Source organism: Panthera tigris, chromosome C2 (assembly GCF_018350195.1).
Source record: "Panthera tigris isolate Pti1 chromosome C2, P.tigris_Pti1_mat1.1, whole genome shotgun sequence".
Lineage (NCBI taxonomy): Eukaryota > Metazoa > Chordata > Mammalia > Carnivora > Felidae > Panthera > Panthera tigris.
This window is the reverse complement of record NC_056668.1, coordinates 155,645,545-155,659,320: the sequence shown is the minus strand read 5'-3', so window position 1 is coordinate 155,659,320 and position 13,776 is coordinate 155,645,545. Positions and strand designations below refer to the sequence as shown.

General features: G+C 45.1%; 1 protein-coding gene across 14 annotated transcripts in view; it reads left to right on the top strand.

Annotated features, from left to right (window-relative positions):
• Positions 1–9,550, top strand: part of CLASP2 (cytoplasmic linker associated protein 2) — a 180,412-nt gene extending 170,862 nt beyond the window's left edge. For all 14 annotated transcript variants that reach the window (XM_042957091.1, XM_042957085.1, XM_042957089.1 and 11 more), the window contains 3 exons: positions 3,364–3,570; positions 5,080–5,196; positions 7,762–9,550. In XM_042957091.1, coding sequence (XP_042813025.1) covers positions 3,364–3,570; positions 5,080–5,196; positions 7,762–7,848 — 411 coding nt within the window. In that variant the 3' untranslated portion in view covers positions 7,849–9,550. The remainder of the gene's footprint in view (positions 1–3,363; positions 3,571–5,079; positions 5,197–7,761) is intronic.
• Positions 9,551–13,776: the final 4,226 nt, after the last annotated feature.

Genomic DNA, 13,776 nt, shown 5'->3' with positions numbered 1-13,776 from the left:
TATGCATTTACAGTTGTATAAAAAAACATTTGGTGGGGGTGCTTTTTAAGTTCGTATTTAAGTTCTAGTTCGTTAACACAGAGTTGGATTCGTTTCAGGGGTACAGTACAGTGATTGGTCACTTCCATACAACTCCCCAGGTCCGTCACAAGTGCCCTCCTCAGTCCCCATCACCTGTTTCCCCCGTCCCCCACCCACCTGCCCTCTGCGGACCATCAGTTTGTTCTCTAGAGTTGAGAGTCTGTTTCTTGGTTTGTCTCTCTCTCCTGTCTCCTCTCTTTTTAGTCACAATATTTCTACCACCTACAGTGGCATCGATGAGATAACCATGAGGATTTTTATTATGTCTCAGACATAACGAAAAAAGGAAATGTCAGGTACAGACTGCAATTCTAAGAGAAGGCACCAGAGCAGTAGCATTAGATATCTCTGTAGAACCAAGACATAAGCAAAAGAAATCAAAAAAGAAAAGTTAGAAAACAGCAGTGAGACAAAGTAGATCAAAGCTAAATGAAAGAGCTGAAACTAAACTTTCAGGAAAAAACATGATTGTAACCTTTGTTACCTTGGATTGAGCAATGGTTTCTTAGATGTAACACCAAGAGCACAAGTAACCAACAGCAACAGGAACATAAATTGGACTTTATCAAAATTGAAAACTTTTGTGCTTCGGGGTGCCTGGCTGGCTCAGTGGGCAGAACACACAACTTTCGATCTCGGGCTTGTAAATTCAAGCCCCACGTTGGGTGGTGAGATTACTTAAAAGTAAAATATTGTTTTAAAAATAAAATAACGGGGCGCCTGGGTGGGTCAGTCGGTTAAGTGTCCAACTTGAGCTCAGGTCACGATCTCACAGCATGTGAGTTGGGAGTCCCACGTTGGGTTCTGTGCCGACAGTTCAGAGCTGGAGCCTGCTTCGGAACCTGTGTCTCCCTCCCTCTCTTCTCTCCCTCCCCTGCTCATGCTCTGTCTCTCTCTCAAAAATAAGTAAACATTTAAAAATGAATAAAATAAAATAAATACTTTTGTGCTTCAGATGCACCTGGCTGCGACAGTCAGTGAGACTCTTTTAGGGTCATGAGTTCAAGCCCCACATCTGGCATAGAGTTTACTCAAAAAATAAATAAAGCAGTGTCACAAAGAATAATGTTTAAAAAAAAAAAAAAAACCTTTAGTGCTTCAAAGGACACCATAAAAAAAGTGGAAAATTTAGCCCACAGAATAGAAAATCTTTGCAAATCCTATGTCTGATGAGGTAATATATAAAGAACTCTGACAACTCAACAACGAAAAGAAATAACTGAATTTAAAAATGGGCGAAGGACCTGAATAGACGGTTCACCCAAGAAGATATACAAATGGCCAATAAGCACATGAAAAGATGCTCAATATCGGTACTCATTAGGAAAATAATGTAGCTAAACCCACAATGAGATACCACTTTATATATACACTAGGAAGAACGACAGTCGGAAGTGTTGGTGAGATGAGGCCCCCGGGTGGCTCAGTTAGTTAAGCATCCAACTCTTGCTTTCGGCTCAGGTCGTGATCTCAGGGTTCCCGGGTTTGGCCTGAGGTGGGCTCCACACCAACAGTGCAGAGCCTGCGTGGGATTCTCTGTCTCCCCCTCTCTCTCTGCCCCTCCCCTACTCAGGCACACAGGCTCCCTCCCTCCCTCCCTCCCTCCCTCCCTCTCTCTCTCAAAATGAATAAATAAAACAAAAGTGTTGGTGAGGACTTTGGGGCACCTGGCTGGTTCAGTGAGTAGAGTAAGCAGCTCTTGATAGGACCATGGGTTCGAGCCCCACCTTGGGTGTAGAGATAGCTTAAAAAAAGAAGTGTTGGTACATATTTGAAGAACTCGAAACCCTCTGGGTTTCAAATGATATGACTGTGAGTCTTGTAGGAGAGTCAGTCATAACTTTTAAATCTGTATGGATTTTTATTCGGATTATTTTGTATTGAGCTATTGTTCAGCAGTAGTGGAACATCCATAGTATCTTGCTGAAGGTTTAAAAAACGACTATTTGTGGTTCAGTTATCCAGCCTCTGACCCAAATAAGACCCGGAATCCCTATGTTTACAAAAGGTAAAATCAACATTCTTAAGGTAATACAGCTAAAATTAGCCCCGGGTCTGCCATTGGATCTGCCGCTGTACCTTTCCTTAGTGCCGCTCACAGCTTGAGACCCTAAGTGAGAAACGAGTAAAGTAGAGTCCAAAGCAGTAATGTTTGCGTGGTCTCGAGACCATCTTAGAGATTACAGATTCTGTGAAGATGGACAACCGTTTCTTTTCTTCATTGCAAAGTCAGTGTCTGTTCTCCTAGGCCCAGTACGGAAGGAAAGAAAATCACTATGAACAGAATAGCATGTTAACTTGATAACTTACTAATGAGATTTTATTTTATTTTGTACTAATGTGATGAAAAGAACACAAACACTCCTGGAGTTGAGGGTATAGGATAACGAGCAGCGTCTCAGCACGGCTGCTGTAGAGGGTCCATTCGCGTTATAGTCTTGGTAAATAGAGCCTTCACTGCCCAGCACAGCGAGACTACAGTAGCACTTAAAAATTGCATTAGCCAGGGTGCCTGGGTGGCTTGTTCGGTTGAGCATCCGACTCTGGACTTGAGCTCTGGTCGTGATCTCACAGTTCATGGGTTCGAGCCCTGTGTTGGGCTCCATCCTGAGAGCACGGATCCTGCTTGAGATTCTCTCTGTCTGTCTGTCTGTCTCTCTCTCTCTCTCTCTCCCTCTGTCTCTCCCTCTGTCTCTCCCTCCCTCTCTTCATCCCTCTCCTCCTCCTCCTCCCCTTCCTCCCACGTTTGTGCGCACACACACACACTTGCTCTGTCTCTCAAAAAGAATAAAAGTAAAAATCGCCATTAGCCAACATTAAGAACACAAAAGAGGGAAGAATTCTGGAAGAAATATTCTCCCCGTGTCCATTCTGGCTTCAACGGGTTGTAGTTTGCCACTCCTGTTTTACCTGTACCCTCACTTTGTCGTGTTTATTGTAGTATTTTCAAAGCAAATTGTAGATGTGCTGGGGCTCCTGGGTGGCTCAGTCGGTTAAGCGTCCCGACTTCGGCGCAGGTCATGATCTCACGGTTCGTGAGTTCGAGCCCGGTGTTGGGTTCTGGGCAGCTCGGAGCCCGCAGCCCGCTTCGGATTCTCTGTCTCCCTCTCTCTCTGCCCCTCCCCACTCCTTCCCTTTCTCCCCAAAAATAAACAAGCATTTTAAAAAGTTGCTTTTAATTGTAGATATCCTGTCCTGTTGCGTATTTCATGACTTTGTACTCCCAGGACGCAGCATAACGTTCTTAAATTTATTCCCGGCCCAATTTCCCCTTTGTCTCAGGTGGTGAGATCTGCTGAGGAAGCCGCATCGGTGCTGGCCACTTCTATCAGCCCCGAGCAGTGCATCAAAGTGCTTTGCCCCATCATCCAAACCGCAGATTACCCAATCAACCTGGCTGCAATCAAGATGCAAACGAAAGTGATAGAGCGGGTGTCCAAGGACACCCTTAACCTGCTTTTGCCAGAGATTATGCCAGGCTTGATACAGGTAAGAATCCAAACTTGGAGGCATAAGCTGTACTACGTCGGGGATTCGGTTATTTTAGGCACGCTCTAGGCAGCACGAGCGGCATAACCAAGCCTTCCTGCCGTCCCGGACGTTCAGAGCAGAGACTTTCCATGGCCAGCTTTGCGTGTGTGTGTGTTAAGTACATACGTAACCTAACACTTACCATTGAGCCGCCTTTAAGCGTGAGATTCGTCGGCATTAAATACGTGCATGCTGTTGTGCAGCCCTCACGACTGCCCATGTCCAGGACAGACTTCCTCGTCCCCAGTGGAAACTGTGCCCATTAATTAATAATTCCTTGTTCCCGTGCCCTTTAGCCCCCGGTAACTCCTCTTCTGCTCTGGCTCTTCTGCTTGCTAGGTTCTTGACGTAAATGGAATCCCGCAGTATCTGTCCTATTGTGGCCGGCTTGTTTCATTTAGCGTAATGTTTTCGGGGCTTGTGTTACAGCATGTGTTAGAATTTCATTCCTGTCTTATGGCTGAGTAATTTCCACGTATGTGAATCCCACAATTGGTTGATCCACTCGTCTTTTCATGAATATATGGATTGTTTCCTTTTTTAATGATATAAATATTGCAGTGAACTTCTTTATAATATCTTCTTATACTTCTGTGTATATATCTAGAAGTAGAATTCCTAGGTGTTGCCAAATTTCTCTCCAAAATGGTTACACTGATTTACAGCCATAGATGTAATGTGGTTTTTTTCTATGCACACAAACCCATCCACAGAAACATTTTCATAACGGGATCATATTTTATAGCGTGCTTTTTTGCTTAATCATGAATTGTTAACTCTCCCATCCAGTAAATTATTATTCTGTAATGTAATTTTAATGACCAGAATTACAGAGCGTATACCCCTCCCGAAGAGAATTATTCATTTCTTTGTGCATCTATAATGTTCTCTTTGACTCTGTTCTGAGTCTAATATTGCTCACCGAATTGTGTGGTCCTTGAAGATGGGATCCAAATCCCTTTCTTTGCACAGAATGTACATGGTGTGTGGGTATCATACACACGGTGGCTACCGACTACATGTTCTGTTGGGTGAATGACTTAGGGTAACGGTAGGGGTGGGACAGATGTTGAGCTTAGAACTCAGCCTGGATCATAGGCGGGCCCTGACCGCCAGGCCCAGTGTTACTTCGGTTCAGGTTTTTTTCGGAAGGGAGGCGCTCTTGGGCTCCCTACGGCTGAGTGCTTTAGCAAGGTCCGTCCGGAGACTTCACAGGGCCGGTTGGCAAAGGGACCGCCTTCCAGGCCAAATAAGGTAGGAGCCGATCAGGAAAGCGGACGGTGGAGGGGAGGCGGACGGAGAGGAGGGCGCGTTTCCGCCGGGAGAGCTGGAGGAGTCGCTTCCGTCCTTAAAGCTTCTTGTCCTTGGTGCGCCCGCGATCTCGTGCTGGAGCCACCCCGCCTGTCCATGCTGGAATGGTTCTTTCTCCGGCCCCCCAGGAGTGCTAACGAGGACTCTCCTCCCTAGGGTTACGATAACTCGGAGAGCAGTGTTCGGAAAGCTTGTGTCTTCTGCCTGGTGGCCGTTCACGCGGTAATTGGTGACGAACTAAAACCACATCTCAGTCAGCTCACGGGCAGCAAGGTAAGTGGCGACCTTTGGTCCACGGGTGGTGGCAGTGGTGCCTGTTTCAAAATTTAGGTCTCTGTCGGGTTAAGGGTAAATTCGTATTTGGCTTTGGATAAGTCAGGCCTTGAGTATCCGACTCACTCCTCCTACCGTTTGAGTGTTAACTGTTTCTACTTTCGCATCAGTCGCTGGGGGAAGCCGCCGGTTCGGTGGAGGGTGTGTGGCCGTGAGAGAAACGCCTCCACTCAGCTGACTCCTTTCCAGCTCCCACACCCGATCCTAGCCCCCAAGGACGGTTTAAGAATAAATAGTGGTTGTGTATTCATGGATTACTTCCTGTCTCCCAAAATGGGGAATCCGGGAATATTTCTTAGATTTTCCCCTATGAACTCCGATAATCAAGTATTTACTGTCCTTAAGACTTAAAAGAAAAACCAGGGGCACCTGGCTGGCTGAGTCAGTAGAGCACATGACCTTGATCTCAAGGTTGTGTGTTGAAGCTCCACGTCGGGTGTAGAGATTACTTAAATAAATACACTTTTAAAAAATGTAAGTCTTGGGGCGCCCGGGCGGCTCCGTCGGTTGAGCATCCGACTTCGGCTCAGGTCACGATCTCGTGGCTTGTGAGTTCGAGCCCCGTGTCGGGCTCCGTCCGGGTTGACAGCTCAGAGCCTGGAGCCCTTTCCGGATTCTGTGTCTCCCTCTCCCTGCCCCTCCCTGTTCACACTCTGTCTCTGTCTCTCTCAAAAATAAATAAAACATTAAAAAAAATTTTTAATTTAAGTCTTGTTCCCCTCATTTTTTTGATACTGTCAAACATTGAAATTTATTGTACGAGGTGATGATTGTTGGATTGTTGCTTATGAGCTGTTTGCAGGAGACACCCTCATTTTAAGAGTTTCCCAGGACCCTAGTGATCGTCATTACTATCGTCAGATTTAGTTTTAAAATACCGGAACAGTAGAGAAAATGCCTGTAAGGCTCAGGTAAATACCTGCGTGCGTTCTCTGTGGGTGGTAGTTCTTAACTCTCTCTGACTCGCAGACCCGCTTTGAGATTCGGGCATTACTACCACATCCCAAGAAAGGTAAATAAATACAGAAAAATTTACACGTGGTTTCAGGGGATTCAGTGAGTGCCCGAAGCCCCTGGACATCAGACTAAAAACCCGTTGGATCAATGATTTAATGTTACAAAAGCAAACTTGAAACAACACAGTCTTCTTTTTTCTTTCTTCTTTCTTTCTTTTTTTCAAGTAAACTCTGCACCTGGCATGGGACTTGCATTCACCACCCCGACATTAAGAGCCCTACGTGCTCTGCCAACTGAGCCAGCCAGGTGCCCCAACACAGTGCTTTTCTTTTTTTTTTTTTTTTTTTAATGTTTTTATTTATTTTTGAGACAGAGAGAGACAGAGCATGAACGGGGGAGGGTCAGAGAGAGAGGGAGACACAGAATCTGAAACAGGCTCCAGGCTCTGAGCTGTCAGCCCAGAGCCCGACGCGGGGCTCGAACTCACGGACCACGAGATCATGACTTGAGCCGAAGTCGGACGCTCAACCGACTGAGCCACCCAGGCGCCCCAACACAGTGCTTTTCAAAGAGAAACGATCTCAGGTTTTGTGATAAGCTCAGGTTGTGTCCTGATGACCAAAGATGTCTGTGGAAGAGTTAAAGTTAAGCACTTTGTCAGAATATGAGGCAGCCAGTAATGTTGCATATGAAGACTATAGCCAGGCCGAAAAAATATTTGGAAATGACATCAGACGAAAAAAAGTAGAATACAAAATTGCATATGCATTGATTAACAGTTGATAAAAATAGGGTCTCATCTGGTAAAGACCACAAAATGACACAAATCAAGAACATTCTTGGAGGGCAGTGTTACAGTCGTTGAAGATCTCGGGTCCTGGAACCCAGGGGCCTGGTTTTCTGTCCTGGGCCACTTCTTACCTGCCTCTGTGACTCTAGACAACGACTGGCATGTTTCGTGTCTTGATTTCCTCAGGTCGTTAGCTTACTCTATAGCACATAGTGCTCGAACGTTTGTCCCGACTGTCCTAATGAGACTTCTTTTCTACGTTTAAGCTTCACATGCTAACACTACAGCAGGTTTAGTGTTACAGAAAAGGCACATTGTAAGAGTCACCAGGGGCGCCCGGCTGGCTCAGTCGGTAGACCACGTCACTCTTGATCTCGGGGCCGTGAGTTCAAGCCCCACGTTGGGTGCAGAGGTTACTTAAATAAATGCATAAATAGAGCACTCAGTCATAAACAGATGGAGACTTGAAAAGCTTTTTGGTAATTCTTAACTATCAACAATAACTTGGGCATAATGTAATCTAAAATCTCTATTTACTTTTTTAAGTTTTTATTTTTAAGCAATCTCTACACCCAACGTGGGGCCCGAACTCCCAACCCTGAGATCGAGGGTCCCCATGCCGCACTGACGGAGCCAGGCAGGCGCCCCTAAAGCCTCTCTTCTTAGACTCACGATACGCACAAAACCTGTTTCCGTGAGCATCTTCCTGTAATTCAGAGCAGCCTGCTAAACGCCTTCGCTCTGGTTTCAATCCGCAGATGAAGCTCCTGAATCTGTACATCAAACGTGCACAGACAGGTTCTGGAGGAGCTGACCCCGCTGCTGATGTTTCCGGACAGAGTTAGTGACGCGGACCGAAGCGGGCCAGGCCGCCCCGACCCGGGACGGACAGACCACCCCTCATCAGTGAAAGGAAATACGGACCGAAGCGGGCCAGGCCGCCCCGGCCCGGGACGGGCAGACCACCCCTCAGCAGCGAGAGGAAGTACTCAAACGCATCTTTCGGAACTCCCATCTTTTCCCGGCTTTAGTTCTTTGTTTCGTTTTGTATTTTCTGTAACAGAGGGCTCTCCTCAGTCTGCATGTAACTTTTATGATAGTTATTCCAAATTCAAGAAGAAGCAGTATTAACATCAGTGGATCGATACAGAGTAATTTTTAATCGAATTCGTCATTTCACGTTTGTACTTGTCTTCCCATTAACCTTTGCCAGTGTTATGATTGTATACATTGTTTTAAATGCTGGTGAAAGAGGAATGCTTAAAGCTTTAAAAGTTTAACAGTCTAAAACATTTTTTTGCCTCTATTCAAATGCAGAATACTATTTTTATTGCTACTTGGAGTTTCGTTCTGTATCACGTCCTATGCTAGAAATACTGAAATGATGTGAAACGATGCAGGACTGATTTGAACCACGGCTGGACTCTGTCGACGTGACGGTGACACGTGTCGTTAGTCGCAACTTCTTTGGGGTGACCCGTAGCGTAAAGCGACGTCCTCAGAGAGTGCCACAGAATCAGCCAGTTCTGTGACGCCGATTCCGCGTGTTGGCTCTCGATCTTGCCGCCTCGCCTAAAACCGTGTCCCCCCTGCGGCCCCTTAAGAAAGCTGCACCAGATCATCTGCCTGTTGTTTTCTAGATGCTTATTAAAATAGAAGGTTTTCTTGCAGGGTTTCTGGTTTGTTTTTCGTTGTTGTGAATGATGCTTTTTTCGTATTTATTAATATCAAATTCACTTATGAATAAACTTGATAATGGAAAGAGAGAAGAAAATCCAGTGCATGTGCGTCTTGACCGTCTTCTGTTTCTCATTAAAAAACAAACTTATTAATCACTGAGACGCGCGAGTCAACCAGCACCTTTTCTTTAAATGGTGGCACCTGGTTTCCTTTGACCGTGAAATTGTCTTACTTGAAAACGTTGATCCTGACGAGAGAGAAGGTGGCACAAGGCTATTATCTCTGTAATGGACTCAAATTCTCTACCTCTTCAGGGCTGATCCTTTTAACTGAGCTGCTGCCTACAGTGTCTTTTGGAAAACTACTTCAAGGGTGATTTTCTGTTACATTTTAACACATTGTTTTAATCACCTTTCGCTACACCTGTTCTTTTCCTGTGCAGCCGACTTGCAAAACTCACCAGTTTGGTGCAAAGCAAATGAGATCACTTGGAACCGGGACACGAATGATTTCTCATCTTGACTTTTTTTTTTTTTTTTAATCCTAACATGAAGTGAATTTGACTGGAAAGGCAAATAGCAGTTTGCTATTGTTACGGAGTGATCTGTACTTTCTTTGTTTAACTGAAAAACATGTAGAAATGTATGTAAAGAGTTTAAGACAAAAGTACTGGATGGATGGTTTGTCATGGGCTCTTCCCTTTGTTTCTGTTCTAGCAGCAGGAAAATAGTTTCTCTATATCCCCCCCCTTTACCTGTAACAATTTTGTTTTCTACTGTTAATTACATTGTGTATTTATAGTTCTATGCTTACTGTTGTGCATATACTGGCAATAAAACTGTACATAACATTACTTGAAAAAATTAACAATGTGCATCGGTTGTTTTTCTGTCTCACTGTGTGACAAGTCATTTAGCTCCTAACTAGGTCTTTAAAAATATTTTGAAGGTCCTGTATCAGTGGTGTTCTCATGAATTTTATAAGTGCATCTGAGGAGAAAAGACTTGTCAGGAGTAGCATCCACAAGATTGTACAGCATGTCTGTGACATCGCTTATCTTTAGGAAGAAAAGGCATTTTAAACACTGAATTCTTCTCAGTGATGTGTTTTGTTCCGTAACCTTCGGTATGTCTTATAATCGTTTTTAATCTAACAATTTAATTTTGACCTCTGCTTTAAGATACTGCTTTAACTACCATTGACGACTCAGTAGTGTGACATAAGCTGAATAATAACTCTGCTTGAAAACTTAGATCAAGGACCTGGCGTCTAAAGGCAGGTGTTCAAATGAATGAAAGAGGATGGTTTAATGTGACTAAGTGAAAGCTAATATATAAACACATGAAAAAAGTCATATTTAAGTTCTATAATTTCAGGGGCACCCGGCTGGCTTAGTCGATAGAGCAGGCAGCTCTTGATCTTGGGGTCTTAAGTTCGAGCCCCATATTGGGTGTAGAGATTACTTGAAGAAATAACAAAAAAAAAATAAAATTAAATTAAAAAAAAAAAAAAAAATATATATATATATATACATACACACACACACACACGTATGAAAAACAAAATTGTATAGTTTCAGTTAATGAGGCTTTAGGAAAGTTATTATTGACTATTCAAATTTGTTCATCCCAGAAATACATTTAGATGTCAACTGTTAAAGAATGGTGGTAAGCTCCTGGTTAAATTTCTTCTTTCTGCTTTTCTCCCTAACCATTATCAGTATCATTTCTTTACTGCACTGCTCAGAACTAATTAAAAGCACATAATTCCAAATTATAAGCCATGTTTGTTTCTTGTGTTTTCAAAATCTGTAATAGGTTTTCAAGTAACATGTGGATTGAACCTGAGGTTTCAAATTTAGAGTCTGTTTACTGCATTCTTTCATATTCTATCTATCTTACATCTATCTGACTTAGCTATCTAACTTTGGGTCAGAATGACTTTTCACCAAATATGTCTCACAATAAAATACTGGAAATGTATCAGGCCAGGTCTGTTTGTAGATTCAAATGTATCATCATTATTAATTTAGAGTAACATTTACAGTCAATAGAAACGAGGATTGGCATAATACATGTGGGCTCTTTTAAACTTTGAGATCTTTGCTTCCTGTGTTGTTTAGGTTTGTTTCATTGCGATCAGTCAAGTACAGTTTTACAGCTATGCAAAAGAAAGAAGCTTTAAAAAGCTCTTAAAAAGTTACCCATCTCTGTAGAGTAGCAATAAATTATATAGATACTTAACAAAAACAACAATAGAACAGACCAGTGAAACCAGGAAGTGGTCTTTTTCGATAAACCTCTAGACGAACTTACCAAGAAAAAAGAAAGGACTCAATAAAATTACAAGTGAGAGAAGAGAAATGACACCACAGAAATACAGTGTGAAAAACTACACGCCAACGAATCGGACAACCTACAAGAAATGGTTAGATGCCTAGAAGCATAACCCACCCCAAGTGAAGCAGGAAGAAGTAGAAAAAATTGAACAGACTGAAAACCAGCAAAGAAATTGAATCAGTAATCAAAAAACTCCTAACAAAAGTGCAGGACCAGATGACTTCACAGGTGAATTCTACGAAACATTTCAAGCAGAATTAGTACCTATTTTCAAACTATTCCAAAAAAAAAAAAAAAAAATGGAAAAGGAAGGAAATTTTTCAAAATTAATTCTGTGAGGCCAGCCTTACCCTGATACCAAAGCCAGGTGAAGACACCACTAAAAAGAATTACAGTCCAGTATCCCTGCTGAACATAGATGCAAAAATTCTCAACAAAATACTAGGAAACTGAATTCAATACATTTAAAAAAAAAAAAATCAGTCACCACGGGGAGCACCTGGCTGGCTCCGCGGGGCATGTGACTTTTGATCTCAGGTAATGAATTCAAGCCCCGGGTTGGACATGGGGCCTACTTTTAAAAAGCAATCGTGGGGCGCCTGGGGGGCTCAGTCGGTTAAGCGGCTGACTTCCGCTCAGGTCATGATCTCGCGTGATCTCGCCTGAGTTCGGGCCCCGCGTCGGGCTCTGTGCTGACGGCTCAGAGCCTGGAGCCTGTTTCCGATTCTGTGTCTCCCTCTCTCTCTGCCCCTCCCCCGTTCATGCTCTGTCTCTCTCTGTCTCAAAAATAAATAAATGTTGGGGCGCCTGGGTGGCTCAGTCAGTTAAGCGGCCGACTTCGGCTCAGGTCACGATCTCGCGGTCCGTGAGTTCGAGCCCCGCGTCGGGCTCTGTGCTGTCGGCTCAGAGCCTGGCGCCTGTTTCGGATTCTGTGTCCCCCTCTCTCTCTGCCCCTCCCCTGCTCGTGCTCTGTCTCTCTCTCTCTCAAAAATAAACATTAAAAAAAAAAAAAAAAAAAGGCTTTGCTTCAATTGCCCGGCGGTTTATGGGCTCCTCCTTGGATGCTTTCCAGCTGGCAGCTATTTTTTTCAGTACACGTCCTCCTAGGAAATCTAGGAGCAGATTCGTTAACTGCGGTCCTGGAAATTCCAGGAGTACATCCGAGGTCACCCGGCTTCTGGTCACGAAAGGTGTGCGGCATCGCAGTGACACGGCCTTTGGCCCCCACGAGCCTCGCTTGAGGCCTAAGTGCCACACAAAGAGTGTGACTGCGTTGTCTTGGAAAAGCCCTCGCTCAGCGAGGGCTCGGATGCCCGGGGCGGGAAGGCGGAGAGTGTCCTGGGCCCCAAGAGCGTCGCTCTGGGGAAGCAGGCAAAAGCCTTTCCCGCCTCTCGCCGCAGGGAAAGGAGAAATAAGGCAAGTGTTGCACCTGAGATGGTGACAAGGGCTAAGCGGGCGAGAGGTCGGGGAAGGGGGGCTGTAAGAGGGGAGGGTGGGCTCCCCGCTCACGAGGACTGGCCAGGGCAGCCCTCCCTGAGAAGGAGGCCGAGCAGACAGGTGCGGGTCTGGGGGGAGGGGGGGGGAGGAAGGGCTCCCCCACACCCCCAACTTGTCTGTGCCCCAGATCCGGGGCCCGCGGCTCTTGCGCGCCGTGCGGCCAAGGGGCCCCGCAGGTGTTACCGACTTGAGGATGTTGCGGCGGGGGGCGGGCCGGGACCACCCAGGTGGGCCCGAGGTCATCAGTGTCCTTGTCCGGGAAGGAGGGAGGCGGGAGGGGCAGAGCGGGAGCAGACGTCGTCCGAGCCGGGCGAGCGCCCCCCCCCGGGGCCGGCCAAGGGCGAAGGGACGGGTCCCCGCGCCCAGGACCCCGCCGGGGAAGGCCGCCCGCCCACACCTCGACTGCGGCCCGCTGAAGACAACACAGAGCCTGTTGGGATTCTCATTCTCTCTGCCTCTCCCTCTCTCTCCCTCCCTCCCCCACTTGTGTTTTCTCTCTCAAAACAAATGTAAAAAAAAAACAAAAACAAAACCGATGGGAGGTGGGGGAACTGCTCTAAAGAGACTCAAGAAACTGAAAAAGAAATGTAGCTGTGGTCCTTGGTTGAACCCAGATTCGAAAAAAGCTATAATAAACAATGCAGGGACAGATGGAGAGGCTGGGAAGTGAATGGACTATTAGATACTATTATTGAATTTCTTGGATGTAATAATGATATTAGAATCATGATAGAGCATTTCTGTCCTCGCAGAGCGCATTTTGAAGAATTTAGGCCTGAGCTACCTTGAAAGCTACCACTTAGCTTCACGTGATTAAACACCTAAGTAGGGAGAGAAATGAATAAAATGTTAACAATAATAAAATATGTGACTAAAGAATATATAGTTGGTCGTTTTTCTGTTCCTTTAGCTTTTCTGTAGGTTAAAAAATTTAAATACAGAGTTGGAGAAAATAAATAAGGAAGATTATTAGGTGTTTTGGAAAAGCAGAATTTGACATTCAGTGCACCTAGCAGAAAAAAACTTCGCCTGTTCTGTTTCCCTCACTTGGGCCACTTGGAAGCATCTTCGGATCATCCCAGGGTCAGAGTTCCCCAGGGTCAGAGTCTTCTGGGTCATCACTGAGTAAAATATCTAAGAAACTCCCAAATGGCTCAGCGTGTTGACAAAATGACTATAAGCTGGAGACTGTCCGCATTCGCACAGGGCAAGGAACAGGTCATCCTCGTCGGATTTTACGACATGGTCAACACCGTC